Source organism: Vidua chalybeata, chromosome 20 (assembly GCF_026979565.1).
Source record: "Vidua chalybeata isolate OUT-0048 chromosome 20, bVidCha1 merged haplotype, whole genome shotgun sequence".
NCBI classification, from domain to species: Eukaryota; Metazoa; Chordata; class Aves; order Passeriformes; family Viduidae; genus Vidua; species Vidua chalybeata.
In genome coordinates, this window is record NC_071549.1 from 8,734,785 (window position 1) to 8,759,737 (window position 24,953).

The 24,953-nt window shown below is 46.1% G+C and overlaps 1 protein-coding gene across 2 annotated transcripts in view; it reads left to right on the plus strand.

Moving 5' to 3' along the window:
- Positions 1 to 1,365: 1,365 nt before the first annotated feature.
- Positions 1,366 to 24,953, plus strand: part of CLTC (clathrin heavy chain) — a 30,200-nt gene continuing 6,612 nt past the window's right edge. The window contains exons 1-28 of one of the 2 annotated variants that reach the window (XM_053960978.1): positions 1,366 to 1,508; positions 9,019 to 9,226; positions 11,327 to 11,595; positions 11,909 to 12,070; positions 12,833 to 12,946; positions 13,310 to 13,483; positions 14,096 to 14,293; positions 14,948 to 15,148; positions 15,719 to 15,871; positions 16,179 to 16,301; positions 16,494 to 16,631; positions 16,721 to 16,885; positions 16,975 to 17,155; positions 17,503 to 17,666; positions 19,328 to 19,453; positions 20,007 to 20,149; positions 20,506 to 20,740; positions 21,070 to 21,192; positions 21,288 to 21,433; positions 21,577 to 21,760; positions 22,061 to 22,253; positions 22,685 to 22,842; positions 23,022 to 23,186; positions 23,278 to 23,385; positions 23,495 to 23,662; positions 23,809 to 23,958; positions 24,054 to 24,185; positions 24,342 to 24,452. In XM_053960978.1, the coding sequence (XP_053816953.1) occupies positions 1,467 to 1,508; positions 9,019 to 9,226; positions 11,327 to 11,595; positions 11,909 to 12,070; positions 12,833 to 12,946; positions 13,310 to 13,483; positions 14,096 to 14,293; positions 14,948 to 15,148; positions 15,719 to 15,871; positions 16,179 to 16,301; positions 16,494 to 16,631; positions 16,721 to 16,885; positions 16,975 to 17,155; positions 17,503 to 17,666; positions 19,328 to 19,453; positions 20,007 to 20,149; positions 20,506 to 20,740; positions 21,070 to 21,192; positions 21,288 to 21,433; positions 21,577 to 21,760; positions 22,061 to 22,253; positions 22,685 to 22,842; positions 23,022 to 23,186; positions 23,278 to 23,385; positions 23,495 to 23,662; positions 23,809 to 23,958; positions 24,054 to 24,185; positions 24,342 to 24,452 (4,434 nt within the window). In that variant the 5' untranslated portion in view covers positions 1,366 to 1,466. The remainder of the gene's footprint in view (positions 1,509 to 9,018; positions 9,227 to 11,326; positions 11,596 to 11,908; positions 12,071 to 12,832; positions 12,947 to 13,309; positions 13,484 to 14,095; positions 14,294 to 14,947; positions 15,149 to 15,718; positions 15,872 to 16,178; positions 16,302 to 16,493; positions 16,632 to 16,720; positions 16,886 to 16,974; positions 17,156 to 17,502; positions 17,667 to 19,327; positions 19,454 to 20,006; positions 20,150 to 20,505; positions 20,741 to 21,069; positions 21,193 to 21,287; positions 21,434 to 21,576; positions 21,761 to 22,060; positions 22,254 to 22,684; positions 22,843 to 23,021; positions 23,187 to 23,277; positions 23,386 to 23,494; positions 23,663 to 23,808; positions 23,959 to 24,053; positions 24,186 to 24,341; positions 24,453 to 24,953) is intronic. The other variant, XM_053960979.1, reaches the window with a different exon arrangement.

A 24,953-nucleotide genomic window follows, 5' to 3' on the forward strand; every position in this document is an offset into this window, starting at 1 on the left:
GAGCATCCTGGGGGGTGAGGGACAGGGGGGACAGGGACAGCAGGGGATGGGGGATCCATCAGATCCCAGGGACAGGGACAGCAGGGGATGGGGGATCCCTGAGATCATGGGGACAGGGACAGCAGGGGATGGAGGATCCATCAGAGCCCAGGGACAGGGACAGCAGGGGATGGGGGATCCCTGAGATCATGGGGACAGGGACAGCAGGGGATGGGGAATCCATCAGAGCCCAGTGACAGGGACAGCAGGGGATGGGGGATCCATCAGAGCCCAGGGACAGGGACACTCTGGGGATGGGGAATCCATCAGATCTCCCAGGAGGGGGGAATCCATCAGATCCTGTGGACAGGGACACCAGGGGGAGAGGAATCCATGAGATCATGGTGACAGGGACACCGGGGGATGGGGGAGCCATCAGATCCTGGTGACAGGGACACCAGGGGATGGGGGATCCCTGAGATCATGGAGACAGGGACACTCTGGGGATGGGGGATCCCTGAGATCACAGTGACATTCTGGGGATAGGGATCCACCAGATTCCAGGGACAGAGACAGCAGGGGGAGAGGAATCCATGAGATCATGGTGACAGGGACACCGGGGGATGGGGGAGCCATCAGATCCCGGTGACAGGGATGCTCTGGGGATGGGGAATCCACCAGATTCCAGGGACAGGGACACTCTGGGGATGGGGAATCCATCAGATCCCAGGGACAGGGACACCAGGGGGAGAGAAATCCATGAGCTCATGGTGACAGGGACACCACGGGATGGGGAATCCATCAGATCCCTCAGGAGGGGGGATCCCTCAGACCCCGGGGACAGGGACACCCTTGTCCCCTCGATGTGGCTCCATCACATCCCGATGACAGGGGGACACCCTGTGAGCGGGGGTGGTGACGGGGACACCCCCGTCCCCTCAGCGTCCCCAAGGAGGGGACATCCCTCCCAGCCTGGTGACAGGGACACCCGGGGGCGGGGGTGTCCGTGGCATGCCGGTGACAGGGACACCCCGGGGGGGGCGGTTGGTCCAGGGGCTCCCCGCGGTGTCCCCCCGGTGTCCCCGCGGTGTCCCCCCGGTGTCCCCCCGGTGTCACCTTGCCCGGCCGCGCCGCCCTGCCCCACGTGACCGCGCGCGCGGGGCGGAAGTGACGCCGCCGCCCCTCGGTCGCATGATGTGGCAAAAAAAAAAAAAAAAAAAAAAAAAAAAAGGCCGGGGAAGGCAGGGAGGGAGTGATGCGTCCCCAAATAGTCCCTTCCGGCGGCGCATCGCAGCCGCCGCTCCCATTGGCGCCGCTCGCCCGGATCCCTCCGCGCGGCCGGCCGGCGGCGGCAGGTGCGGGTATCCTTCCGCGGCGGTATCCTTCCGCCGGCGGGGGCAGCTTCCGCACGGCCCCGCTCCGCCATCGCGGCCCCGCTCCGCCCGCACCGCTGAGCCCGGCCCGGCCCGGAGCGCCCCGCCGCCGCCATGGCCCAGATCCTGCCCATCCGCTTCCAGGAGCATCTCCAGGTGGGCGCGGGGGCGGGCGGGCCGCTGTCTCGCTCCGCCGGGGGAGCCGCCCGGGGACGGTGCCGCGGGAGCCGCGCCGGGCCTGCCCGCGGTGCCTCCGTGAGGGCCGTGCGGCGGCCGGGCGCGCTCGGCGGGGCGCTGGCCCTGCCGGCGTCCGGCTCGGGGAGCGCTTCCCGAAGGGCACCTCCCGGGAGGCGCCGGGCCGGGCATCCCGCCCTTTGCCGGTGCCCCGCGGGCCGTGCCCCGGCGGGGTGGGCGAGGCTGGCGCGGTGCCCGGGCGGGCCGGGCGGTGCGGGCCCGGGCGCGGGTGGCTCCTCTGCGCTTGCCGGAGCAGCGCCAGGGGGAAATCCCGGCCCAGCGCGGAGTCTGCGAGGCACGGGGTGGGGGGGGGTGTGAGCTGGGCAGGTGGCCGAGCTGCGTCCGTGTGCCGCTTAATTTTGTTTATTTGAACGGTGTTGAAGCCGCTGCGGTTCTAAGGCCAGGCTGAACCGTTCTGCCGGCGTTCCCGCTTGGAATGTCGTTTTCTGGAAGAAAAAGCACGTATTGCAGTGAAACGTGGGAGCTGCTGCGGCTCCCTGCAGTGCAGCTGTGGCAGTGCAGGTGCCCAGGTGCCAGCTCTGGTGTCCGCTGGCCTCTCCCCAAGCCCAGCTCTGCCTCTCATCGCGCCACAACCACACGCTAATAGTTTTATTTCCGAGTGATGGCATTCAATTTCTCTAAGGTGACTCCCTGGAGGCGCTGGCGGCGCGTCCCGGGCGGGAGTGCGGGGTTAGCTCCCGGAGCAGCGAGTGCCTCCCTGTCCGTGGGTGAAGCTGCAGCACAGGGAGGGGTGTGGAAGTGGTGATCCAGTTGTGCAATGGGCACTTCCTATCTGACAGGTCTGAAGGGCGAAGTGCTACGGGCCACGGTGTTACTAAGCTCGGTTTCACCGCTGAGGAGCGGTTTTTTTTTTGTTTTGTTTTTTTTTTTTTTTGAGGTGGATTTGTCTAATAAAAGTTGGCACACCTGGCCAAGGTCTTCTGGTGGCATGTGGTGCCAGTGTCTGTTTAGTCTGTGGGCTATGGTGGGCAAACACTTAGTGATGGATTTGCATGATTTACAGTGACTTTTTTTCCCTAACTCAAATGGAAAGCAGTTCATTTCTAGGCACCTTGTTAAAAGAAACACTGCAGACTACTTAGTTGAAGGCTACAGCTGTTCATAGTGTCTAAATAAAAGCTGCTTTGGTGGTTCTTTAGGTGTGTAGCTGAGCACTGAATGATTTTACTCCAATATCAGTTTAAAAGCAGGCCAGAATTCATAGTTTAGGTGTCCCTGTACTGAGCAGCACTGACAGGAGAATCTCAGGAGCTGGCCAGAGTTTCACCTCCAAGCCAGTGCCTTGTCCTGGTGGTGGCAAAGCCCAGACCCAGGTCCTGAGGAGGTTCTGTGCACTCAGGTGAAACCCATCCCTCTGGGCAGCCCAACTCTCAGTCAAGCATTGTGACAATGCACCTTTGTGCATTATTTAAGCCCCAAACCTTGCATGTGACCCACTGCCAGGTCTCTAATGACATGAGTACTGTTACATAATGAAACTCATCTGCTTCACGCCAGAAGTGCTGGGAGCTTTCAGGCCAGCACTGTGGTGGAACAGGACTGTTCTGCCTCCAGACTGATCTATCTGTTTATTTGGGGTTGAATTTGCATTTTTCTCTGCCTGTACCTCTTCAGTGTGGAGCACTGGCTGAACCAGTATCTTTTACAGCTGCACACAGGAGCTGATCTTTTCTCGGATGGGTGTGCACCCCTCTGAGCCTGGGTGCACGTGGCTCTTGCCTTTGAACTTCCTCCTTTCATTTAATTGAAAAAAAATTTCAGAGGAATTTGGATTCCAGGAGTTAATTGCTTTTCTGCTGAGGTTCCTGACATAAATTCTGGGAGCAGAAACACTGATATTGCAATGTTTTTGCTATCCAGGCTGCTCCTAAGAAGTCTTCATGGACTCAAGAATACAATTTCTTGAACTGTACCTGACCCACATTGTCTAGGAAACTTGTTTTACAGGTGTTGTGCAACACCTGCAAGTTTGTAGTGATTCTTAATGAAAGATGAAGTACCCAGCTGGAGCCTTGGCCATAAAAAGCAGGTGATGAGAAAGTTCTGGCAGGCTGTTACTGAAATCAATCAATACACACAGTGTGATCCTAGTTCTCCACAGATTCGTTATTAGAGGTTAAAAAATGGTCAAGTACAAGGCTTGTCCTGGTGTTCAGCTTCAAGCCAGTCCATTAGCTGTTGCTGTTGGCAGCTTGGCTCTGTGACTTGGGAATGAAAAGGTGAAAGCTGCAGAAACCTTGTTCCTGAATGCCTCATCTCTTGAGGGGCACAGTGCTTTGTACCCCAAATTGGAGCTAAAGGTGTACTTTGGACAAGTAGGTAACTTGGTAGGGAGGAGGGAGCTTTCTGGGGAGTGTAAAACCAAAAAGTGTTGTCAGGTTCCAGGGTTTGTTTGTCGGAGTCACAAGCTCTGCAATCTCAGCAGCCCCAGGTGTGCAGGCTGTTATCTGTGTGGTGTCTGTTGTACACCCCTGCCTTGCCACCGAGGAACATCAACAACAGGCTGTGCAGAAACTTCCCTTGGGAATTTTCAAGGAGGAACCTGATTCCTGTGCTATCAAAACTCATGTTATAAAACTTTATATAGCTGCTTCTTTTTTTTTTTTTTTTTTCCCGAAGTGGCTATGAGGAAACAATCCACTGTGTATGTAGTGGGAGATCAGAGTTCAGTGTGTGGGATGATTGCAAATCTGGTTGCTCCTATCCAGGCTTCAAGGATTCCTGAAATGTGCCTGTGTGTGTTTGAGGGTGAAAGTAAAACAACTGCTTACTGTGGTGGGTCAGGGGAGCTTTTCTAAGATGACAGGTTCTTGATGGGTGAGAAGGAACCAGACTAATTAGCAGGTGATGAACTGTGATTGCCACTTAATTTGACCACTCTACCCTGAAATATATAAACATTGAACTTGGACCAGGCCCACTGCTGTACTGAGTTAAGGCATTAATAAATACTCTTCTGAATCTAAATATTTCTCTAAGACAGTGCAGAGAAAACTGCCAGCTCAGGCTGTGCACTTGATACCAAGACAGAACTGCTCTTTTAACACTTGGAAAAGGGGGTTTGTATCTATTGTTCATTGATGGAGCAAACCTGAATGGCAGCTGTGGTGGTGCTTGGATGGCTCTTGGAATCACAGCTGTGCCAGAGACTGAAACAGGACAGCCACGACATCATAGAACAAAATATACAAATTCAATACTTTACTCTAAATATGACAAACCGCAAAATTCTTCCATGTATTGTGCTGACAGCGAGTTTAATGCAGCCTAAACCACTAAATCTCTGCTGTAACAGCATTAGTTGGAAGCAGTTACATCCTCTGTTGATAATACAAGTCAGGAATTGGAGAACTGTTTTGCCTAATGCTGTTTTGGTGGGATTCTTGCTCTCTGCTTCTTAGTGGATCCAAATTCCAAAAGCCAGCAGGTTCAGCCTATTCCTACAGAGGGAAAATACGTAACAGAGAATTGAAGTGCCTTGTGGAGAGAGAGAGAGATTGTGTGTGTGTGTCTCAACTAATTGGATAGGAGCAATTAGTTAAGCAGTTTATGAGCTGTTCTGGGCATGTCCCTCAGCAGGCACTGAGGTGCAGGGCCCTGCCTGCCTTGGTGGCTGTGCTGATTTAGTGCTTCCTGCTGGGATTGGAGCCTCAGCCAAAGAGGGGGAGTGGGATTCAGTGGTTCTGAACTCCAGTTCCAGCAGGTACAGCCTCAGTGGTGGAACTGAAGCAGTCCCACAGCACCTCTGTGGCTGCTGAGAGCAGGTGGTGCCTCGGCCTGCCGAGGGTGAGGCAGAAAATAGGAAAGATACAGAAACAGGAGAGCTCTTGAATGTTAGAGAGGTCCCTTATCTGTTGAAAACACGACTTCCTAGGCTGTCACAAGCTGTAACTCTTACCTTGCACTGGTAAATATGAAGTACTTTGCCATGGACTGGCTGTGGGACTCTCAGAACTGCAGGGAGTAACTAAGAGAGCATCACAAACACCAATGGTTTTGTGTGACTTACGTTTGCTTTGCTGAATTTTCATGTGTGGAATTAAAAGAGCAGCTCAAGTGTCTGCCTTGGTCAATCAAAGCCTAGGAAAGCATGGCCTGGGATAGAGTTAATATGATTCATTACACACTGAAGTGCTTCTCAAATAAAAAGGGAATTTTCCAGTTTAGTGGCGTTTTCCAGCTGTGTGATTTCTAGCAGCATGTAGATAAGGAGTGTCTGGGCAGGGGCTGAGCAGCTGCTTGTGGCCACAAGAGCAGTGGTTATATCCTGTTGAGTGTGAGAGTCGAGGTGAAATGTGTGCTCAGCACTTCCGTGCCCTTCCTCGTAGGCAAGGAGAAATTATCTGACAGCTAAGCAGACTGTCACAAGAAAGGGAACATTACAGGAAGGGGTCAACAAAGAGATTCCTGTCAGCAGTTTTACCATTCAGTTTGATGTCCCACACATGTGACAACTTCTCTGGCTAAGTTACCAAGAATGCACTTGAATTATCTTCCAGTGAAAAAACAATTCTGGTAATCAGACATTGCCTTACTACGTTACAATGACTCACGTCTCGGGGCTGCTCAGATAAATGCCATCACAGAATTCCATGGTTCAGCAGAGCCTGCAAGTGACTGAGGTATCTGATCTTGGGTGAGATGAGTCCTTTGGGGCGACAGCTCTGCTGAACACAAGAGTTGCTGCTGTCCCTGACAATCTGTTTCATGGTTCCACTCTACTGGAGCAGCTATTTCACAGAACACTTTATTCCTAACAGGAGTAAGTGATCTTTCCAACAAATGGTGGTGTAAAATAACTCCTACTGTAAATCAGTTGCCCAAGGACAGTTAGCAAGTTCTGCTTTCATATCTGCTTAAAAGCCAAGGAAGTGGGTTTTGTAGTAAAATATAGCAATGTCTGAAATTCCTTCTTTTTTGTTTATGAATCAGTGAAATGTAGTGGACCTAGTGCAACATTAAATATTTGGGGGTCTTTCCCTTTGTAATAAAGAGAAGAAGAGGTAGAAAATCTGCCATAAACCCCTGTACTCTTTAGCTGTAGTTCAACTCCTGAGTTTGTACACGGAATAGTATTGAAATTTTCAGAATAAAAGCCTTCAAAAAAATATTTGCTGTCATGTTTCCTAACAGTAATCTTCATCTCTGTTTGCTTTGCTTAGCTTTATAAACATGCCTGCCTCACTCACCTGAACTTCAGCCTGTTTGGGCAGGAAAACAACCTGTATTCCAGGGAATGATCTCTTCTTAGGAGTTCTGTGCAGCCAAGAAATTCACTGTTGGCTTTACCAACTGGGCAAGGAAGTGCCACTCCTGGCTGGTGACACTCTTGTGTAACCAAACACAGAGATTGTCAGCATCAGCTTCCTGAGCCTTGAAGCAGATGTGGTTCATACACTTGGTTTGTTGAGATGAAAGATGAAATGTTGGCAGAAGGAGTTTGTGTACTTAGAAACCTTGCTGATGGTTGCACCTCCATCAGAAAACTTCTCCAGGCTTTCTTCAGAACTCCTGTGCCAGTCTTCTAAATCTTTGCAAGGAAATACCTCACCTTTGATAACAGAAATTTAAAGTGTCTCCCATCTCCCACCTGGGTCAGTGCCTCAGACCTGCCACTAGCAGATGGCAGTTTGCTGGAGATTAAGGTAAAATCTGTCTTGCAATATCCAAGCACCTTTCATGTGGTGGTTTTGTCTAGACCTCCCTAAGAGGTCCTGCCATCTGCTTGGACTTGCTGCTCTGATTTGTTCTGTCGACACCCTTTGAGTGTAGTGCTGTGAGTTATTGCCAGGCAGAGTGCTTGGCTCTCTGCAGCCGCCCCCCTCTACCAAATTAACGAGGAAATTTAATGCTTGATAAATGATTTGGCACTTGCTAAGCCTGCAGCCTTAGCAAAAGGAAATGCCACGTCCCAGTAAGTCACTCCAGCTCTACCAGATCAAACTCCCACATCTTCAAACCTTCCCTCCCTGCAGGGGTGTGATTGGGTTGTCTATAACCCTAGCTTATGTACAGTGCAAGAGGTCTAGAGGACACTGCTCAAAGTGTGAAAGGGACTTTTGAGCTTGAATTTAAAATCTTCTAAGTGGCTGAAAAACATGTGGTCAGGTTCTAGGATGCTGGACCTCAAACACTTGCTTAAATCTGAGAAAAAGATTTCTGACTTGTCCAGGAGTTAGGGTTTGATTTTTATTTTTTTTTTTAATAGCTGTCAAATGCTGTCACCCAAAAGTTTCCTGGCTTTATTGTTAAAATATTCTCTGTGTAATCTGGATCATCCATCCACGTGACTTCTGTGAAGCTTGTTCTGTTAACTTGCTGTGCCATGGCTGAGATGTTACTTGTAGCTCACATGTGCTGTTGGGGAGCCTGGGCAAAGGGGAAGTGGAGTAAAACCCTCTTTATCAGGAACTGCAAACAGGCAGGAGCAGAGCAGCTGGGGCATGGCCTCCTTGGAGCTGCTTCAGAGCACAGTTGATAAGAGCTGAGTGCTCCAAACCAGCACAATCAGCCTAAAATGGCTTTGAAGGTCTCGCCCTTCTTGGGACATCTTGTTCTTGAAGGTCTTCCAGAAAGAAAAATATCAAAATATTAGAGCTGATAGTTCTTCTAATAGAAGAAAACTGGAGTTCTTAAGGTGTGGACAAGCTGGATATATGTGTGATATGAGATGAACTGACCGTAACTGCATTTTTGCTGTTAAAAATGCAATCAACTTTGTTTCCCTACTGACAGCCTCCTCATACAGCAGCTTTGCAAAAGTGCTGTCAACTAAAGTGTTTTGTTGCAAGCTGTACAAGAAATGTGGGCATTGAAAGGCTTAGGGGAGCAGGCTGTGGCTCAGAGATGGAAGTGGTTTATTGATAACTTCTGTGTTAAGCAGGGCCATTGGTGATTTCAGTAGTGCCCAGCTCTGCCTCCTGCTGCGAGACAGGCTTGGGCTAATTGCTGGACAGGCAGCTTTTTTTAGCTCCACAGGGATAAAGATAAAGCTCAGACACCTCACGTGTGATGTTAAGCTTGAAATAGTGATAGCTGTCAAACCCAGTGGATGAGTTCAGGGAGGAAAGACCTCACCTCACTGGTGAGAGTGAGGGCTGAAGCTGCAAGTCCAGTATGGTGAGTTCAGTGTGCTTTAAGCCATGTGAGGGGGCTCAAAGATTGAGTTCTTAATGGTTAAGTTGTAAATGGACCTTGAAGACAAGATACCAAGTGCTTGAATGCTTCTCCAGGAAGCCTGCTGGGCTTAACTGAAATTGTGCAACACTGTGTGTTGTGCTGGTTTGGGGTAGCATTGCTGTTTTGTCACAAAAAAAAGGCAAAGTCTGATATTTCCTGTGACATTCACAAACACTGCTTGTGGCTATACCAAGGTAATAACTTAATGTTAAACCTTTTTCTTCTCTTCCAGCTCCAAAATCTGGGCATCAACCCAGCAAACATTGGGTTCAGCACTCTGACGATGGAGTCTGACAAATTCATCTGCATCAGAGAGAAAGTAGGAGAACAGGCTCAAGTGGTGATCATTGACATGAATGACCCCAGCAACCCAATCCGGAGACCAATTTCAGCTGACAGTGCTATCATGAACCCTGCCAGTAAAGTCATTGCATTGAAAGGTATGAAGTGCTGATAAAGGGCTGTTTGAAGTGGATGGAGAGCTTTCTGTAGAGCTAGTTTATAAGTGACTGAGGTCTCCCAGGTAATTTATGTGGGAGGATCCTGTAGCAATTTTCCACAGTTTAATGGGAGCTTAAGTTGAATGCATTTTCAGTTCTTCTGGAGGCAGCTGGGCAGGGAGCTTCAGCTGAGGCTTCCTGCCATTTTGCTGATCATTAGGATGAGTTTTTTCCTTCAGTCCAAATGCCTGCAGCTTCTGAGCAGGGAGAGCTGGAAGCCAAGTGTGGGCTTTAAGGAATCATGTTAGAGGGAAGTGAGACCTGATCTAAGAGTATAAGGTCTATCAGCTAAACCTTTCCTTAGAGACAGGAAAACAAAGGCTCTAAGGCTGGGAAGGGGGGGACAAATATTCCTGAAGGCCTTAGTTTGGCCTTGCTGAAAGAAACCAGTGCATATTTTTTATATCAGCCAATGATAAGAGGAGTAAAACTATGCAGGGAAGACTTGTGTGGTGAAGGAAGTACAAGGTCAGCCAGCTTGGTATCTCTGGTGTTACAGAGAACAAGCATTCCTCCGGAGTCTCCAGAAATGTCCATCTCTTCCCCTCAGAGACCCAAAAAGCCTTAAGTGCAGTCACTCTAGAAATGCATGTATTGCTAATGGAAAGATTTGTATGTATCCAATGTTACCTAACTTTGACTTTAATACTGTGCTACTGTGTTTTGTCACAACTTTAATGCTTTCTTGTGTGTGCAGATGGTGAGTTACTTCAATTGACTGTACCTAGTACCTGTTGTGTCTTATGACAAGAAAAAGCAGAATAAAATGGCTCAGATTGGTGGTGCACATGGCTGAACAGTGGTGTTTAAGCAACTGAAGGCTTAAAACTCAGAGGTTTTTCATGCCCTCCCAAACAGTGGAGTCCTTAAGATTCCCAAAATTAATCCACTCAAGAACCCAAAGTGTACTTAAATCACTGGGATCTTGATACTGAGTTTTTTATGAACAGGACTGACCCTTTTGACTCAAGTCTAGATTTTGCCTTGTAATATACCTTGCGTAGCATGTAGGAATGTGTTACCTGAATGTCCTCTCCCTTGACCCTAAAGCTCCAGCTGCACTAGATGTGGAAACAAACTGCTGCCTGTAGCCTGAGTAACTCTGTAGTAGAGAGATTTCTCCAAGTTGTGGAGAAACTCCTGACTCAGCATCTTGCATCAGTTGCTGAACTAACTGCTTTGAACTAAACCAAGCTTTGGTGAGTGCAGGCTCTTGCCTCTGTGGCACTGTGACTTCCTCAAGCTGGGCTACAGTTAGTAACTGTAGCAGATATTCTGGCCTGCATCCAGTTTCATGGGATCTTTTCTGTTCCTCCTGGGCTACACTTACTTGTGCTTAAATAATTCTCTCCTATCAGGAGTAGAACTGGTCAAAACCTTTATTATCTTCTCAACAGGAAGCAATAATTTCTTAGGCCACTGTGTTATAAAAACTGATAGAAATGACTGCAGGTGGCTGTTCAGGATGTTTGTATGCACTATTCCATGTGATTTGGAGAACTTTTCCTCTTGCCTTCTAGAGCTTGTGTCGGTCACTAGATTCCTTCCCTTGCACAGTTCCTGTCAGTCTGGTTTGCAGTCAGTAGCTGTGTATCCCATTAGTGCAACCCCAAGGTTTTGGTTAATTAGCCTGAATTACAAAAGCCCTCTGCCAACCTGACTGTTCCATGTTGTGCCCTTTTCATACTTAAAACAGATGTGGACGTAGCTTTTAATGCCACTGACATAGCTTCCCTCACAACTCCAAAGAGCCTCAGCATGACTGTAACCTGGTTTTGATGTATGTGAAGTATCCTCCAACCCATTTGTGTGGCTGAAGCTTTTGTCTCCTACCAACCCGTTCTCCGCATCTGTTTGATTGCTCAGTAGTGGCAAATCAGTAAAATCAGCCCTAGGAGTGTGGCCTGGTTCAAAGTGAAAGCTGATCCCTGAAGGTCTGCCAGTGTAGAACAGCTTTTTCTTGAAGGAAGTCCCCAGGGTTTAATGTCCTAGTGCAGCTCTTCTGCTCTGTCACGTGGCTAATGATGCTGTGTCTTCTAGCTGGGAAAACGCTGCAAATCTTTAACATTGAGATGAAGAGCAAGATGAAGGCTCACACCATGACAGATGATGTCACCTTCTGGAAGTGGATCTCTCTGAACACTGTTGCCCTCGTGACGGATAATGCAGTTTACCACTGGAGCATGGAGGGGGAGTCCCAGCCCGTGAAGATGTTTGATCGCCACTCCAGCCTTGCTGGCTGCCAGATCATCAACTACAGAACTGATGCCAAGCAGAAATGGCTCTTGCTGACTGGAATATCTGCACAGGTACTTTACCTCCAGGAAGGTGTGGAAACCCCAGAGCTTGTCTTGTTGTCTCCTTCTACAGGAACAGGACTGATCTGTTTGTTTTATTAAATGTAAATGCTTGTCTCAATCTTCAGATAACAAACTTAAGTGTAACTGAAAATCTCACATTATTATAATTGGATTTGTAATGATATAAACACTAGTGCAAGGTTAAGAGTCTGAAGTGATGCTGTTGTAAGAGGAAGCTTCAAATGGCAGCATATTGACCAATATTAAATGAAATTACTGTCACAGTGCCTCTTTGTCCTGACACTTGTTCTTTTCTGTGTAGCAAAACCGTGTCGTGGGAGCAATGCAGCTGTACTCTGTGGACAGAAAAGTGTCCCAGCCCATCGAGGGACATGCAGCCAGCTTTGCACAGTTCAAGATGGAAGGGAATGCTGAAGAATCCACTCTCTTCTGTTTTGCAGTAAGAGGGCAAGCTGGGGGTAAGGTAAGGCTTGGTTCTAAATATATTGTCATCTTTAGTGACTCACCCTGGTTCTCTGCTTCCAGGAGAACAAGTGGTTTAATGCAAAAAGTTGCATTTAAGGAAGAAAGTGAAGGACTGTGTCAGTCTGGATATGACATGTGGTGCATACAGAGCTTGGACTACCTGGTGTAGCAAGAATCTGTGAGTGGAGAAGTTAAGTGGCATGTCATGACCAGCCTAATTAGCTTCTTGAAACATGTGACTCTCAGCTTCACAGGCTAAGCTTGAGGGAAAAGCTGTGGTAATCATTCTTTGATGCCGATTCCTGGTATCAGACTCAACTAATTTCCAAATTGTTGGATGAAAATTTTTAAAAAGTGAAGCAATAGTGTTGCAAGGCTAAATAGTGGCCCAATGCTAATGCTAGAATTATGTGAGTTACAGTAAAACCAGAGCTAGATTCAGAGAAACATCTTCAGAACTGTCTTTGTAGAACGGGAACCAAGCTAAAAGAGTGCATCTAAAGTAACCTAACTGAATCCTGAAACTTCCAATTGTAATTAGGGGCAACTAAAGATCATATTTAACTGTTTCCCTCACCTCTGGTACATGAACACCAAGTGCCACACCTTCAGCCAGTGAAAATATTTAGGAAGATTAACTTAGTTTGTCTTTGCATACACTTGGGATTAAGGCTGAGCAGCAAGGGAATTGCTGTAATTTCATTGTTGAATCTATTGTTAAATAAATTAGATGCAAGAATTAATCTTATCTCTTGCACAGCTGCATATCATTGAGGTTGGCACACCACCCACTGGGAATCAGCCCTTTCCAAAGAAAGCTGTGGATGTCTTCTTTCCTCCTGAAGCACAAAGTGACTTTCCTGTTGCTATGCAGGTATGACAGCTGCAAACAGGTCTGCATCTTCTCTTGGTGGATGTGATAGGAGCAGGGCACTGGGAACCAGCTGGTTAATGTGGACCTGAGGGTTGGCCCTAAACTGGTGTGACTGCTGCTCCTGCTTCAGTAGTGGTGAAGTAAAGGTGGGGACAAGCAGCATGTTCTTATTTATGGAAGAAATATCCATATGTTTTAACTGCTTTTCAAGCTCTTCAAACGTCATTCTGCTGTGATAGTACTCAAGTAAAAATAAAACAGCACTTCTGGCTGTCCTGAAATGGCTCGGCTGTTTGCTGAGTCTCAAAAGCACCAACTCATTTATCCAGTGCCAAATTTGAGTGATCTATTTCTGTTCTGCAGATCAGTGACAAGCACGATGTGGTGTTCCTCATAACAAAGTATGGCTACATCCACTTGTATGACCTGGAAACTGGCACCTGTATCTACATGAACAGGATCAGTGGAGAGACCATTTTTGTTACTGCACAGCACGAAGCAACAGCTGGAATTATTGGAGTCAACAGAAAGGGACAAGTAAGAAAACTTGGCCTGGAAGCCACTTCTTTAGCTAATCCCACTGGCTCTTCATGATACACTGCAGGGTTCATATCTATGTCTAAAAATTTCCAGAAATGTTAACTTTGAACTCCGCTCAGAACATGTGAGGTCTGACAGTGTTGTGATCCCCAAAATAAATTTGCTGTTCTATCTCCATACACATCTCACTTAACTACTTTATGAACAAGTTATAACATTGTACAGCCATGCCTTTAGCCCACATTGATTTTGGGTGGCTTGAGCGTGGGGAATATAGAGCAGAAGACTTGTTCCTCTAGGACTGATTACTTAAGACATTGAGTAGGGGTTTTAGAAGATCCCTGTATCCCTGAAAGATCCATTGTATCCCTGTATTTCTACCTCTGCAAATACCTCAATTAAACTATAAATTGCCTGCTTTGATGCAGACAATGGATGACATTGGTTCTTTCTAACCAGAGGTCTCTTTAATAAAATGACAATTATGAGTTACCAAGGGATGAAAAACTTTCCATGAATACCATAACTTTCCTCTTAGAAGTTAGCTTAGCCTTTGGCTCACTTTTAATTTTTGGGCTAACTGGAGGTTTCCCCTGGTGGTTTATTCAGGTGCTCTCAGTGTGTGTGGAAGAGGAGAACATCATTCCCTACATCACAAACGTGCTGCAGAATCCTGACCTGGCTTTACGGATGGCTGTCCGCAACAACCTGGCAGGGGCCGAGGAGCTCTTTGCCAGGAAATTCAATGCACTCTTTGCACAAGGGAACTACTCAGAGGCAGCAAAAGTGGCAGCTAATGCCCCAAAGGTAAAGTGTTCAGAACAGCACTGAACTCTACTGACTTCAGCTTCTTGCTTCAGGAAAGCTCAGTGAATTTTTCTAGTGGCAAGGGCGCAACCTTATTGCTGCTCTTTTCCCAAGGTAGGACTTTGGTGCTTCACAGGTATTTTGGGTGCTGACACTGACTGCAAGCTGGATGATCTTAGAGTTTGTAAAGTCCACAGAGGAGAGGAGGAATAAATGATGAAGTAATGGCTACGATTCATAGCGTTTCTGGTTCTCACCTTTATTTCTCCAATGATGCAAAAAAGTGTCTGTGAAAAGACAACCTCTAGCTGAGGCTGCACCTGGAAACAGGATAAAAAAACCCAGGCTAAGACTAAATTCAGATGAGAGGAACTTGCTTGCAAGGCCAAGGGTGTCCTAATTCTGAACTTAAATCTGCATTGCTACTGAAATAAATTTAATGGGTTATTATAGCACATTTTCTGTCAAAGCATCTCAGTGCCTGAGCTGGTGTTCAGCCATATTGCTCCTGACATTCTGGGCTGGCAAAACATAGAAATGCTTGTGACAGCTACAGTGACATTACCTCCAGCTTCCTGAAGAAACTCTTGCCAAGCCACAACAGCAGAAAAGAAAATTGAAGTGGATTTCTCTCTCTCTCTCTCTCTCTGGCAGGGAATCCTGCGTACTCCAGACACCATACGTCGGTTCCAGAGTGTTCCAGCTCAGCCAGGGCAGACTTCCCCTCTCCTGCAGTATTTTGGCATTCTGCTGGACCAAGGGCAGCTGAACAAGTATGAGTCACTGGAGCTCTGCAGACCAGTGCTCCAACAGGGCCGCAAGCAGCTCTTGGAAAAATGGCTAAAAGAAGATAAGGTAAGTTTGGGGTTGGTACCTTCAGAGCTGTGGGAGGGAAGGAACAGCACTGCCTGACAGCTTCCCTCCTTCCCAGGAAAACTGAGCTGGGAGCTCAGCAGTGACAGCAAATAGCTGAGCAATAGGTGCTCACTCTACCTGTCACTATGACTCAAATTACTGCAAGAGAATTGATCGATTTCTCATTCATTCTACATTTAAAATCACAGCAGGATGTGCAGAGCGTGGAAAGCTCTGAGCTGCTGCTGGGCTTTGCCAAACCACTCCTTTGGATACTGACTGCAAGTGCTTTGAGCTGTGATTACTTCTGTGTAATTAATTGGAGAAATGTGCTGGTACAATGTGTCACCCAGCTCTTTCTAGCTCTGAAAATTTGTTTGACTGCTGTAGAACATGAGGAACTGAGCCCCCTAGATCACTGCTGGGAGAGTCAACTCAGGCTGTCAAGATGGGCCTTAATTTTTTAAAGAGAAGTCCAAAAGGAAGAGAAGATAAATGAGGAAGAGGATGGTAGTGCATCTCAGCATGGCACTGTCAGGGTGGGCTGACTGCATTTCTGTTTCTGAACAGCTGGAGTGCTCAGAGGAGCTGGGAGACCTTGTGAAATCTGTGGATCCTACACTAGCACTTAGTGTCTATCTGAGAGCCAACGTTCCAAACAAGGTCATCCAGTGTTTTGCTGAAACAGGACAAGTCCAGAAGATTGTTTTGTATGCTAAGAAGGTGAGAGAAAATTAAATTGCTGTATCTATCCCGTGTTTAATAATAACTAGTGCATGTTCCAAAGTAACTAGAAGTAACTGTGAGGGAATCTGAGAGCCTGAATAGTATTTACTTTTGCCTCAAGTTTTTTATTAATAGTTACTGCTAGACTTCCTACTTGGGTCTTTCCCTACTTCCCCATGTTGCCTTTTCCAAAAGAGGAGATCCTGGCTGAGTTGTGTAATCTCCTGACAGTAGCTTTACTGAGCTCTATATTTAACAAGGTTGTGTGCTTTTGCTGAGTTCTCGCTTTTCATCACCTTCTCAGGTTGGATATACTCCAGACTGGATTTTTTTGCTGAGGAATGTAATGAGAATCAGCCCTGATCAAGGACAGCAGTTTGCACAAATGCTTGTTCAAGATGAAGAGCCTCTTGCAGATATAACACAGGTAAATAACTTTATTGCTGTGAGATGTTGACTTCAAAGCACTAAATTGGTAAGAGGAGCCCTACTCAAACCATCAGAGCAATGAGTTTGGATTTAGCTTTGGAAGCTGCATTGATGCTTAAATATACTTCCAGCTCCTAATCAAAAACCTAAATTTCTTTCTTTTTTTTTTTTTTTTTTTTTTTTTTTCCAGATTGTGGATGTCTTTATGGAATATAATTTAATCCAGCAATGTACAGCCTTTCTGCTGGATGCACTGAAGAATAATCGTCCCTCAGAAGGTCCCCTGCAAACACGTTTACTTGAGATGAACCTCATGCACGCGCCTCAGGTACGTGCTCAGGCTTCCTGGAGCTGGACATGGCAAACACTGGTGGCAGTGCTTAGAAACTGAGTGAAAATGTTCCCTGTTCCTTCTAGGTTGCAGATGCCATCCTGGGAAACCAAATGTTTACTCACTATGACCGGGCTCACATAGCTCAGCTGTGTGAGAAGGCTGGTTTGCTGCAGAGAGCACTCGAGCACTTCACAGACTTGTACGACATCAAGCGCGCGGTAGTTCACACTCACCTCCTCAACCCTGAGGTAAGGCATCAAACACCCTGCACCTACAAGTCCAGCCTTTAATAACTGCTATTCTACTCAGGTCTAAAATGCCTTGTGTGTCTTTGCAGTGGTTAGTGAATTATTTTGGGTCCTTATCAGTAGAAGACTCTCTGGAGTGTCTGCGTGCGATGCTGTCCGCTAACATCCGTCAGAACCTGCAGATCTGTGTCCAGGTAGCTTCCAAATACCACGAGCAGCTGTCAACACAGTCACTCATTGAGCTCTTTGAGTCCTTCAAGAGCTTTGAAGGTAAGTCTACTTCTGCAAGAGGAGCTGGTGCTCACCTCGTTACAGATGTGTGTATGAAGGACTGTCTGTCTGCTGAAATCTAGAAAGCCATAATGAGCTTAAGAGTTAGGCCTCAAACTCTCTTGAAACAGATCTAAACCTTAAAGTTTACCTGTTTAGGATGGATACCACTATTCAGTTGCATAATTTGTTTTTCTGAAATCCTGGAAAATGTTTGGAGCTGTAGAAAAACCTAGAATGTTGGCCTTTTGCCTTTGTTCAAAATGGGTGTCTTAAACTTCTGTAGCCTTTGGGATTTGTACTTTTAAGTGAGACCAGCAAGTAATCTGTTGACTGTTTCTCTCCAGGTTTGTTTTATTTCCTGGGCTCCATTGTAAACTTCAGCCAGGATCCAGATGTGCACTTCAAGTACATTCAAGCTGCATGCAAGACAGGACAAATTAAAGAAGTGGAAAGAATCTGCAGGGAAAGTAACTGCTATGATCCAGAACGTGTTAAAAACTTCCTCAAGGTAATGTTTGGGTAACACTGGACTGTCTGGGGCTGTTTGGGGTTCTGATGAAACGTGGTGTGTCACTAGTGAAATGAGGCAGCTCTGTGAAAATAGATGAGTTTTAACCTTTGCACTTAAGGATCCAAGTGTCCTCAAACCAGAGGTATATGCCATGTTGACAGTACCTCCTAATGAAGTCTGAGCCTGGAATATTGTCTAGAAAATGAGAATGTCAAGTCAGTTCCTCACTGTTCTTGCTAAGATTAATCTGGCTTGAACTCCTAACCTGTAGTAAATGTACCAGCTTACCTAGAACTTGTTAAAAATGTCTGCTGTAAAATAGTAAACAGTTTGCTTAACTTGAGAACACCCACAGTGCCAAATGAGTTGATAACTTAATGCTTATTTATAGTGTAATCAACTCCAACTGAGCAACTACAGAAACAACAGATGAAAATAGTCAATTAGTTCCATAAATGCTTTCAGGGCTGATCTGTCTTACTCCTACACACTGAAATTTCAGCCAGGTGAGCCATGGTTTAGCTCTGCTGGGAGATGCCAGTCGGTGGGAATATATCCTGACTGATCCAGAGCATTGCTGGAGAGTAGGAAAAGATGATGTGCTCCAAGTTCAGATTCTCTAGTCTTAGTACTGAGCTTATTGACAAACACAACACTCTGAGAAATACCTGAGCAACCGTGTGGGAGGGGAAAACTTTATCTGGGAACATTTCCTGCCTTCATGTTTGTTGGTTACATAGCATAGTCTTAGATTTTGCTGATCATATCTGAAGATGGCAAAACTCTTCCCAAGAGAATTCTCTAAAACTAACCTGGTGTCACCGAGGTGTAAGGTATGTAATTTGATCAAGCCACCTAAGATATGTTATCAAGCTGTCAAATTCCTGATGAAAGTTATTGTTTTTTGTGCTGTTCCATGTCTGGAATGTGCAGGACATGTACCAGGTAAATCTCCCAGTACAGGCCTCCCTGTGTAAAGTCCTTAAGTGTAATTTATATGTAGGATTATATTCTGGGATGTGCATGTTGGAATAAGCGATCTGAAATATGCATCCGGAATACTGTCTGCCACATAGACTAAGCTTCTGTACTGTAGCCATTGTAACCTTATGCTGAAAGTTGGAATGCTTTTAGATAATTAATCTGGTAAGCAGTTTAAGTAGTACTGCTATAGAGCTTAATTCTTACTGTTCTCTAAATCCACAGTTAGGAGGTATCACATGACACATGGCACTCAAAGTTAATTCTGTATATAAGTTTTACATTATGAACCACAACTTAATCTAGTCTTGGTTACATTTATTTTGAAATCCCAGAGTGCTAATCCTGCACACCAAACACCAGTGGCAACTAAAAATATTCTCTATAGCTTAGGCTTGTTATAGTTGTATTGTGTTGTAAAACTCTGTAGAGTCTGCCATGCAAAGGAGCAGGGTTAAACTCCAAAAAGCTTCTTGCTCCTCATACCCTGCAGTGGGTGTGAGTGCTCCCACTTTACATATTGCAAACAATTAGCTGAACAACAAGCTGTCATTATTTGGTTGACTGTTGAGTTTTGGCTTTCCAAATTCAGCTGCTTTGACAGTTTAAGTGACTGTATTATTTGTCTGCTTAAGTGCAAGAGCAAAACCAAATTACTAAAGCTCTTCTCTTTCTAGGAAGCTAAACTCACTGACCAGCTGCCTCTCATCATTGTGTGTGACCGCTTTGACTTTGTCCACGACTTGGTGCTGTATTTGTATAGAAATAATCTCCAAAAATATATTGAGATTTATGTACAGAAGGTAAGTGACAACTTGTCCCTTGGCTTCAGTGAGTCAAATTGATCCGTTTTTACAGTATCATATATGACTACAGGCATCATGTCTAAGTGTTCTGCAAACAGCTTTGTACCTGAGACTGACATTTAAGTGATTATTAGTGGCCTCCAGTAAATTAGCCCTGATGTGAGTCAGATCTCATTCTTCGGTCAGGTTAAGCAGTAGCTCCCACTCATGTGCCACTTGAAGGAGGAAGATTTGGAAGCATAACTTTGGAGTTGTTGGGGTGATTTTAAGTCTCAACATTTTGGAGTGGGGAGGAGGGGAAGTTTTCCTTTTAACTTCCAGCAGGGACAAAGTGGATTGCTCAGGAGCTCTTATGGGAGCTAAGTGAGCCACTGGGCTGGGATGGGAACACCTGTTGACTGAAGAATTGACTTTTAAGCTTGTTCAGAACCTCAGGAGGCTGGGAGTAAAGGCAGGAAGATGGGGTTAGTCTTAACAAGTAGAGTTCTGGGGATAAGTATTGCCTGCCCTTGCTCCCTTATTCCTGACCTCTTTAAATGCTCCTGTGTAGGTGAATCCAAGCCGTCTGCCAGTTGTTATTGGGGGACTGCTTGATGTGGATTGCTCTGAAGACGTGATCAAGAACCTCATCCTTGTAGTGAGAGGTCAATTTTCAACTGATGAACTTGTTGCAGAAGTTGAGAAAAGAAACAGGTATTAAACTTCTACAAGTCTCTTATCAATTCCCAGTCTGCTGCTCATCCATCAGTGCATGTCACACAGCTAAAGCTGGTACTGACACAAGCAGAAGCTGCCACTGGGTGAGAACCAGCCCTAATTCTTGGCTGATGTGGGGATCTCTCCAGATAACTTTGGGGTGTTTTATTCATAGTGTCAGAAGGTTACACCTTTAGAATAATGAATCAAAATGTAGGTTAAAACAGAGCACTGTAAAACTCTGGTTTAGTTCCTGACTCTATCCTACACCAAGATTCGCTTCCAGAGTGTAGAAATTATGCAATTGGATATTGACTTACTCAGCCTCTCACGTGAAAATCACTTCTTTCTAGGCTGAAGCTGCTTCTGCCCTGGCTGGAAGCAAGAATTCACGAGGGCTGTGAGGAGCCTGCCACTCACAATGCACTGGCCAAGATATACATTGACAGCAACAACAACCCAGAGAGGTTCCTGCGTGAGAATCCCTACTATGACAGTCGTGTTGTTGGCAAGTACTGTGAGAAGAGGGACCCTCACCTGGCCTGCGTGGCTTACGAGCGTGGACAGTGCGATCTGGAGCTGATTAATGTATGTATGCCCAGGCTGCTGCCTCGTGATTGACTCCTACCATCAGTGTCATGGGGTACACAGAAAGCTTTATGACAAAAGCATGCATTTCCTAAAATGTATTAAGCTGGGAAGTGCATGCTTCTAACACAGAAGAGGAGGTGGTTGTTTAACCTCCCTCTGCAGCTTAATGAGAAACAGGAAACTCTCCTGCCCATCCTAAACTGGGTGGTTAATAGAGTATCAAAGGCTGAGATTGCTAGTCTGCCCCTCAGTTCAGAGTTGCAGTACAATTATCTGTAGGCTCCATAGCTCTGCCTTCCCTCTGAGCAAGCTGTGCTTTTCTCCAGGTGTGCAATGAGAACTCCCTCTTCAAGAGTCTCTCCCGCTACTTAGTTCGTCGTAAGGACCCCGAGCTCTGGGCCAGTGTGCTACTGGAAAGCAACCCCTACAGAAGACCCCTGATTGACCAGGTACAGCTGGCAGGACATTCACAGCCTTGCCTGTCCTAACTGGATTTGCAGAACCTGACATCGTTCATTTCTCCGTGCCTTGACTCTGCCTGCAGGTTGTCCAGACTGCGCTGTCAGAGACCCAGGACCCCGAGGAAGTCTCTGTCACTGTGAAGGCCTTCATGACTGCAGATCTTCCCAATGAGCTCATTGAACTGCTGGAGAAAATCGTTCTGGATAATTCAGTGTTCAGTGAGCACAGGTGTGTGAAATGAAAACTAAGCCACGGGAAACTTGGTATTATTGCTGTAATGTGAAACAGCAAATAAACGAATACCTTCTCCAGAGGGGAGGGTGAATTTCTTGATCATTATTTGAAAAGCAAATATTTCTTTCCCTCTTCAGGAATCTGCAGAACCTTCTCATCCTTACAGCTATCAAGGCTGACCGCACCCGTGTCATGGAGTACATCAATCGCCTGGATAACTATGATGCCCCTGACATAGCCAATATTGCTATCAGCAATGAGCTTTTTGAGGAGGCATTTGCTATCTTCAGGAAGTTTGATGTCAACACATCAGCTGTACAGGTATCTTCAATTCTCAGGCTTTAAAAACTCCCTGTGCATCCCCACACAAGGGCTTTGTTGGTACTTAACACCAATTAGCAAAGTGCTCAAAGCTGCTCAGTGTCTTGTCTTGCGAAACAGAACAAATGTTGTTTATTGAAACTTTGTAAGCCTAAAATCACTCACACTGTGTGGGTTGTATGGAGTTAGTCCCTGTTTTGAAAGCTGTGGATCCATTGAGGAACTTACATAAACCCCAGCTTAGTGTGTTGTAAAAGTGACCTTTCTGAGAGTGGCTGCTCATGGCTATCCTTTTCCCAGGTGTTGATAGAGCACATTGGGAACCTGGACCGTGCGTACGAGTTCGCCGAGCGCTGCAACGAACCTGCAGTGTGGAGCCAGCTGGCCAAAGCACAGCTCCAGAAGGGGATGGTAAAGGAAGCAATTGACTCCTACATTAAAGCAGATGATCCTTCCTCATACATGGAAGTTGTTCAAGCTGCTAATGCCAGTGGTATGATTAAGTTTTATTTACATCTTGGCTGTTGATGTTGCTCAGCTCTTTTGCCTGGTCTGCTCAAACTGCAGTTCTGCCAGACCTGTATCTCGATGCAAGTAGAGGAATCTGGTCCTTCAAGGACTGCCCTAAATAAGAAATGGGGAAAGGTAGTGTATTCCATCTGCAGATAATCAGTGGCCTGTAATTTCCTTCTTTAGCTAGCTGGAGACTTCTCTTAGAGTCTTTGTATGAAGTTAAATAATATTTTAATTAGGCTCATTCTAAGATGATTTCATTAACACATAATGAGCAGTGTGGAGGTTATTGATTGTTGGGGAATAGCTGTCCAAATTGTCATATGTCAAAATGAGGTTCAGCTGATTGTTTAAGTTAAACACAAGTGTCCCAAATGGTTGGAAATAAACATTCTGAACTCCTTTCCATAGGAAACTGGGAAGAACTGGTGAAGTATCTGCAGATGGCACGCAAGAAGGCCCGAGAGTCGTATGTGGAAACAGAATTAATCTTTGCTCTTGCTAAAACAAACCGCCTGGCAGAGCTAGAGGAGTTCATCAATGGCCCCAACAATGCACACATCCAGCAGGTGAGTGAGACTGACTTTGTTTTGCTGCCTCACAGAGGGGTGTTGGGAATTCTGTCTGTTTGGTAGGCACATAGATCTTGGCCTTTAAATCCATTTTGACAAGGACTTGAATGCCACACATTTAACGTAAGCCACTGGCTGAAAACATGCAGGAATAACCTGGCTGTGCTCTGCCCCAGGTTGGTGATCGCTGCTATGATGAGAAGATGTACGAAGCAGCCAAGCTCTTGTACAACAACGTGTCCAACTTCGGCCGTTTGGCCTCAACCTTGGTGCACCTCGGCGAATACCAGGCAGCCGTGGATGGTGCTCGGAAAGCCAACAGCACTCGCACGTGGAAGGAGGTGAATTTACTGCCTCTGGGGTCAAGGACTTCAAAGCTGGGGCCTGCTCAGAAGCCTTGGTTATAAGCAGTAACACAGCTCTCAATTCCAGGTCTGCTTTGCTTGTGTGGATGGAAAAGAATTCCGCCTGGCTCAGATGTGTGGCCTCCATATTGTAGTGCATGCAGATGAGCTGGAAGAGCTAATCAACTATTACCAGGTAATTAAGCTGACTCCTGTTGTACAGTCAGTTCTGCCATGGCAGCTCTGTCAAAATCTGGGATTTGGGATGGTTCCTGATGTGAAATGTCTCTGTCTGTGTCTCTAAGGATCGTGGGTACTTTGAAGAGCTGATCACTATGTTGGAAGCAGCACTTGGGCTGGAGCGAGCACACATGGGGATGTTCACAGAGCTGGCAATTCTCTACTCCAAGTTCAAGCCACAGAAGATGAGGGAGCACTTGGAGCTGTTCTGGTCCAGAGTCAACATTCCCAAGGTGAATGTCTGAGGCTTTAAATTTAGCTGAAAACATACCTTTTTGGGCTGTTGTACCCAGCTTTTGCACAAGCAGCTCCTGAGGTTATTAATGGCACTAAAGCCTGAGCACTGATGGAAATATTGCTGATTCTGCCTTTTGTTTAGGTTCTGAGAGCTGCAGAGCAAGCCCATCTCTGGGCTGAACTGGTGTTCCTGTATGATAAGTATGAAGAATATGATAATGCCATAATCACAATGATGAATCACCCAACAGATGCTTGGAAAGAAGGCCAGTTCAAAGATATCATCACTAAGGTATTGCTTTCCTAGTGAAAGTTATGTCTGTTTTTCATTTGGATTTCCCCACAATCAAACTCCTGCTCTGAACAAGTATTTTTACTCCTCTCTAGGTGGCCAATGTGGAGCTGTACTACAAGGCAGTTCAGTTCTATTTGGAATTTAAGCCTCTGCTGCTCAATGATCTGCTGATGGTGTTGTCTCCTCGGCTTGACCACACTCGTGCTGTCACCTTCTTCACAAAGGTAATTTTCCTGCTATCCAGATGAAAGCAAAAGCTGGGAAAGCATTGAGCTGTAGTGGCATTTAAAAATGCTTAGCTACTCCCCTGCCTGCCAGGGAAGATGCTAAGAGACTTCCACAAAAAACTGACTTAAATGTGTCTCTCTGATTCCTTGAAGGTTAAACAGCTGCCCCTGGTTAAGCCTTACCTGCGCTCTGTTCAAAATCACAACAACAAATCAGTCAATGAGTCCCTCAACAACCTCTTCATTATTGAAGAAGATTACCAGGTATATCTTGTCTTGAAGCACTTAATTTTGGATTTACCTCATATTCTCAGCCTTTGTTTAATGTGTAGAAACACAGTTTTCTTTCTCATTTTCAGAATTTTTTACCTGCTTGCCATTAACTTTAATTCCATAAATGTATGTTCTCCAGCTTTAAACTGAATTAGTGGTGAGGAGCCAAGGATTAAGTGGAAAAGTGTTAGTGGCTTTCTGAGAGCATTTTGTGTCACCTATTGGGGGTGGAGTGGCTACTTTGTTGTGAGTGTGACAGCTTTTATTTAAGGTAAACAAACAGTGTGTGCTCAGAAAAGGACTCACAGAAGAGGCAAACAGTTGTGATGTCTGGCTGTTTTACTGTTTTCAGAGAACAGCTGCCTGGTATTCAGAGACTCTTAACCTACTGAAAAATACTTTCTGAAACATTCTAAACTTCATGTGTGTCAAACAGCAGCTTCTCAGATAAAATAGCAGATCTCTGCAGGTCTGGCTGGAGTACTTTATCTT